Source organism: Rhagoletis pomonella, unplaced genomic scaffold (assembly GCF_013731165.1).
Source record: "Rhagoletis pomonella isolate Grant_MI unplaced genomic scaffold, Rhpom_1.0 Rhpom_scaffold_05125, whole genome shotgun sequence".
Classification (NCBI taxonomy): domain Eukaryota; kingdom Metazoa; phylum Arthropoda; class Insecta; order Diptera; family Tephritidae; genus Rhagoletis; species Rhagoletis pomonella.
In genome coordinates this window covers 1-6441 of record NW_023463670.1, presented here as the reverse complement: position 1 = coordinate 6441, position 6441 = coordinate 1, and the positions used below count along the sequence as shown (strand labels likewise).

At 35.6% G+C, this 6441-nt stretch overlaps 1 protein-coding gene across 2 annotated transcripts; it reads right to left on the bottom strand.

Moving 5' to 3' along the window:
* Positions 1-2306: 2306 nt before the first annotated feature.
* LOC118755015 lies at positions 2307-4020 on the bottom strand. 2 transcript variants are annotated; one of them, XM_036489871.1, is made up of 2 exons: positions 3586-4020; positions 2307-2437 (listed from the first exon to the last, which is right to left on the bottom strand). In XM_036489871.1, exons 1-2 carry the CDS (start codon positions 3866-3868, stop codon positions 2340-2342), a joined length of 381 nt encoding a protein of 126 aa, XP_036345764.1. In that variant the 5' UTR covers positions 3869-4020; the 3' UTR covers positions 2307-2339. The 2 variants fall into 2 exon arrangements, with proteins under 2 accessions (XP_036345764.1, XP_036345765.1); XM_036489872.1 differs by having other exon boundaries at positions 2307-2564; positions 3586-4016.
* Between the last annotated feature and the right edge of the window lie 2421 nt (positions 4021-6441).

The following is a 6441-nucleotide window of genomic DNA, read 5'->3' as shown; positions in this document are numbered from 1 at the left end:
AAATCCGGGTTAAAGTCGGCTCTAAATAAGTTAGATCATAATTTAATGTAAAGTATACTTTATCTTAGCATAGTCGAGTTAGAGCCGGCTTTTTCGCTTAGAGTCGGATTTAAAGTTAGAGCAACGAAAAGCTGTAACTAAACCATTTAGCAAACTGTCAAAATACTGATAAATATACATTTCATCGCTCAAAAGTTGTGTTTTTCGGAAAAAACTTGAAAGGGATTTCAGCATCATTGATGATGCTACAAAAATTAGGCGTCCAAAAATTTATAGAAACAGAGTAAATCCGTTTGAATTAGACGACAGTGATTTTTGTTCTCGGTATCGGTTCGACAAAGTCACTGTGGAAAAGAGGCCTCCCGGCACCAGTTTGCACTCAAGAACTTTGTACTCTTAGATTCCTAAGAAGAAATGTTCATCAATGTGACGTTGGTATGTTTAATAGAGTGTAACTAAAATTTAGAAATAAAATTTCATGCATATTACTATATTATAGCTGATCTGCATGGTTTATCCCAGAATACTGTTGGAAGGATAATAAAAGAAATAAGTAAAAGGATTTCAATGTTGCTGCCGCACTTTGTTCGATTCCCAAGTAGAAATGAACTGAGCGAGGTAAAAACAAATTTTACCAATTAGCTCGGTTTCCTATCCTAATCGGAGCCATCGACTGCACCCACGTGCAAATTAAATGTCCTTAAAAAAATTGTCCCAACTTTGGCAGGCCATTTTCTGAATAGGAAGGGGTACTATTCTCTAAATGTTTAGGTAACTAACCAAAAAGACGCCATTATGTTATAAGTAAATGCGACAAAAACGTACACACATTTCGTAGATTGTTTGTGATGCAGATTGCAAGATTCTTGACATCGTTGCAAGGCCACGTGTCTCCAGACATGACGCTCGAATTTGGGACAACTGCCATCAGAAAACTCGTTTGTTGGAAAGCAAATCTGAACATAACGGTGTACTAGTCGGAGATGCAGGATACCCTAATTCATCAGTACTTTTGACTCCAGTTAGAAATTCGTCCACAGAAAACGAAGAAAGGTAGAATTTACAAAGGCTTCCTGAAATACTGAGTTTTCAATTGATTCTTTTTATATATAATAGGAGCCACATTGCTACAGGTTCCAAAATAGAATGCCTGAATGGGCAGATCAAATGTAAGTTTCGTTCAATTTTCGAGAGGTTGAGTCAACCCTCAGCAAAAAATTTAGTTATCGCTGTTGCTGTGCTTCATAAGATTACCAAAGAACGAAACTTTTTATGTGAGTCCTATACTTTGAATTAAAACCTGCAAAATTAACTACATTAAAAATATTTTCTTAGTTTTGGATGCGGATACCACTACTACCCGAGTATCAATTGAAGAAAGCGGAGACACCCTAGAAACCACTTCAAAGAGAAACCACATCAGGGAGAGCATAAAGAACTGCATTTATTAATAAATATTTCTGACTACTATTATACTAATTTAAATTGAAACCCAAAAATTCTTGATGCGTACAGATTTATTTCAAAATGAACATGCTCAGTTTGTACTTCATATCAAACTTGCGAGTAGTGTATACATAAAAATATCAATTCAGTCTTTCCTTATTTCATAAAACCTACAACTATCTAAAAAAACAGCCTTTTAAAACTTCAGGTACCGCGTCACAAAAATTGGTTCAGATAACTTAACTAATTCATTACACTTATTATCAATAGCTTATTTTGGCCTCCTCGTTTCTTATTTCGAGGCGAATTAGTTGGTATTTCAGGTCCATCAACTCCTCCTCTCTTTGTGTATTCGAGCCTGATGTGAAATTTCTACCTTGAGCTGCTGCACCCTCAGTACATTAAACTCGTCATCATGACCAGATTCTTTTGCAATCTGATCCTGTCTCTGCTTGATGACGACAGTTTTGGAGGCATTTTTCCTTGGAAGGGGTCGCAATTCCTTAAGGAGTCCTTTGGGAGTAGATCCGAGGTGGAGAGCGCTAATGCGAGGCAATTTACTTTCTTCTTGTACTTCAAATTCTAGAATGTCTGTGTTGCAAGAGCTAGTCGGCACCGTTGGAGTGTTGCTGCCGACTAGTATCGTGTCCTCTTCAAAATAACACGCTATCATCGACTGGAATTGCATGTCGCCTTCGTCCAACGTTGGTATATCGACAACATTTCTTGCCGCAACAGTCGCCCTCCTTACTTGCGGGACTGCTATCCTCGCGTTTACTTTCATGCGCATCCACTGCTGCTTTAGCTTCGGCACATCGCGATCAAAGCCTGTGGCTACCACATCCATTGTTATGGCTTCCCAGGCATCTTTCTTCCGTTTAATCACCCGGAGGTCATTTTATCTGTTTTCGATCACATCGATGTGCCCGTTGACCAAATCCCGCAAACAGTCTTTCTCGGATGCAGCCCAGTTTTGTTCGCGTTTCCTTGCCTGTAGGAAAAACAACCGCTAGAAAAACAGTACAAAATTACTTACTCTTGCTTCCTCCTCCATCTCAATTGAAAATAAATAATAAACACAGATCAGCTGATTTATGTGTGTATCCTGAAGACGGGTGCTGTATTAATCAATAAACAGTAACATAACATTTCATGTACAACATTTCACATCAATTATCATCTTTTACTTAGTATAAAAACATAAAATGTCTTTTAAAACCTATTTTTAATGATTTCTAACAACAAAATCGCCTTTTGTTTTAAAATTCTCAACTTAAAAAAAAATCCCTCGATAAAATATATTCATTCGTTCCTTTTCGATATTTTTCCCCCCAACTATTTTCACAGCGTTGCCACTTCTGCACAATGTCATTATTAGTTAGCACCATTTACTAAACTGACTATGACAAGACTAAAAATAAAGTCGGCTTTTTCTTTTTAGTAATTTACTAACTAAAGTTGGCTTTTATCATGGACTATGACTACGGGCCAATAAGTTAAAGCAGTGCGAAGTAAAAATTTTATGGCTTTTACTATTTCGACTTAAGTTTTTAAAACACTGGTTTAAATATGCTTCTAAACTAGTTTTGTTGTCTTGCTTTAGTGCGAATACTAGAAAAAAAAAATATAAATGTCTTTATTTTATATCAGTTTAAAAATCTAATTACAAACCGAATAAACAAAAAAATAAGGAACCAAAATTCATTCACTTTGCAGTCGCTGTCATTTTTACAAAAAGTAAAAAATAACAGATCATCTTTACACTTATAGATCTTATTCATATACACATTTGTGTATTAATATTAGTATGTCATAACATATATACATACATATACATACATATAGATATATTGTTATATATATTAAAACATAGAATAATAGTAGGGTTAAAATTGTAATATATGGTTTGATTACTTGTAGGGTTGCAATTTTATAATTCTTTTATGCGATTGCAGTGTCTGAATTTCGTTTTAATTTGATCGTAAATTAAATTATAACTCGGAATCCCGAGGGCTTGATCCCGGGATTTCGAGACTAAAAAAGGACATTACCAGATGGTGAATTTATCAAGTGCACATACTTATGTAATTGGGCTGATAATATGTACATATGTATATCTAAAATAATTTAAAGGCTTACCAGGTGTATTGGATACACTTCTGTCAGAGCACGGTGTTTTGTGGTTCAGTACTTTCATATTATTTATCGGCATTATCCGCGTCTGATACCAAGTCACTGTGTTCTGATCGGATTTAACTGCTTCCCAAGGCATTGACCATCGTCTCATTTGACTTTCGACATCTGTTGAGTTTTCATCTATTACCTCTCCAGCAGCGGCTTCAGACCACCTACGCTGGCCGTTTAAGGGAAACAAGGGAATATAAAGTGGGGATCTTACGCCTCTGTTAAACGGATGCTTCATTGCCAGCAAATGTCCTGGATTAGGTAATGGTCCTTTCGTATTTTCAAATATTGCCTGAAGTGGAGAAGGTCCACGAGCTTGTTCTACGGAATCTTTAAAAGAAATTTAATGAAAATACGAAATAGGGTCTTAATCTAGATATCGCACGTTTAATAATGTAGAGGTGTAACTTAAAATGTAAGTTTTTGGAGATATTATTATACAAATAATAAGCTTGATAATTAGAATAAGTTCAGTCTACCAGATAAACAAACTTCCCAAATATGTCTTTCGGATAGCTCAATCAAGCTAGCGGCGCTGAAATGAAAAAATGAAGAACAAATTTGTTCGTATTATTGTGCTCATTATGTGCTATTTTCGGCCACTTTCCGTTTTTTCTACTCCAACCATTTGGTAAATAATTATGACTTTGCTAAGTAACCGTAACTTAGCAAAAGATTTATTCAATGAAGTCTCTTTAATACTGGGCTTATTTTTTTGTGCATTTTATGTGCTTCAAACAGTAAACATTGAAAAACCGCTTGACGTCATGCTAGCTGGCCCACCTCTTAAACTTTGGTCGAAAATATAATTGAGGAATTACGTGCTATTTTTGGGCTTCTTAGAGTCACCAAAATAATTATAGGCGCTCATTCACTTTCGGAGATAATTAAGACTTTGCTGAATTAACTGTAACTTAGCAAAAAATCCATCCAGCGAAGACTTTTTACAGCTTATCTGGGTTTATTTTTATGTGCTTTGAAAATATTGCCCGTTAAACATTGAAAAATCGCTAAAAATATTGCCCAGTAAACATTGAAAAAATCGCTTGACGTCGCTGTAGCCGACCAACTTTATAAACTTTGGTCGAACACGGATAAATATTGCTGAGGAATTAGGCAATATTAAGGGGCTGTTTAGGGCCATCAAAATTATTTAAGGTGCTCACTCAGATTCCGGGATAATTAAGACTTTGCTGGGTTAAATGTAACTTAGAAAAACATTTATTAAGTGAAGACGACTTTTTTAACGTTTTATGTTTATAAACAACTGTCAAGTGTTCTCGTTGGGTGTTTAATAAACTTAGAGTTTAATTTGACATTTGTTTGTTTACTTTTTCTTATTTACATATAGCCTGTTCCCCTTAATCCAGCATTTAGACAGAAATAGTCCGAAGTAGCCGTGGTGTAGAATACCAACTATTTAGCCATAAAAAAATAAAAAACGTAGCTAAATAGAACTTTTCATGCTGATTTCAACCATACGAAGATTGTTTGGCGCAAATAAAAACTAAAGCCAATAAAAAGGTTAACTTTTACATTTCTTATATTTATAATAACTCGGAAGCCATTTTACCGACCACAAACGTATTGATGCAAATTTAAAGATAATTTAAATACCTTTTACGCGTCGCATACAGTATAACCTTATTCAAAACAAATATTAAATAAACGACATTCTAAAAAATATATTTATACTAGCAGACGCGGCAAACTTCGTCCCGCCCAAAATTAATTTTTTTATTTAAACATTTGGTCCAACGTTTCGCCAGCAATTCACGTTCACGCTTGGTTTTGTGGTCGACAGAAGGCTTGTCCTCCATTGCCGCCTTAAATAACCTGACGAAAGCGTTATACCGGAAAGAAGTCCTCGCGGCTCGATGGTGAATCGTCCTTGAATCTGTATAGTATAGTTGGCGGCAATTTCCAAACTGGTGAGTATCATTGGTCCACATTCCGTTTAGTCAACGTAAGGCAAGGACCGCAATGGTACAGATGGTTGATTTAACGGGGGTAATTTGACTGCTGCCCCCGAATTGACGATGTTTAGCAATAACTCGGCTCCAGCACCACCTTGCGCATCTTTTTTTGCAATAGTATTGCCCCTATCGTTACCAATACATATATATCTCGAATATGAGTCAAATCGGAACACAAATACGATTTTGAGTAATAACTCGACTCCAGCGCCACCTGGCGTTTTAAGTTGTGAGCTTAAACTATACAGGGACCTATTCAAACACATAAAAAATTTCATTAAAATCGTTTCGGTCGTTTAGGAGGAGTCCACCCACTAGAATAAGTCTTTTACATACTGACACTCTTCGGCATTTTTGCCTATACAAAAAAAAATATTACGCATTCGTTATACGGAGAAAATGCGCAAGATCATCAGCGAAAAAAACTCTAAAAAATCATTACAAAACTGCATACCCAAAATTGTGTCCCATTTGATTCAAAATGAACCATATTTCTATAAAAACAATTAACAAAAAAATTTATTATGAAAAAGAAAAAAACACTGTATTCTGGGTGTATAAATATATTTACAGATTAGATAAAAGTTTCAATATGTTTGGAAAGCGCCCCCTTTTCCAGTAGCCCTAAAATTTCTATACCAATTTCCAGGACACTACTACAAATATTTCCAGAGATATACGCTATGAAAAATTAGACATTTATGGGTGATACCACTCTCCCTTATTATATCGAAATTCTGCGGTAGATGTCCAAATTTCGGTACAGCCGTTCGCCAGATCACCTCTTATAAAAAGAAGGAGCTTCGCTTTACATAATCGGTGTCGGTAAAACAGG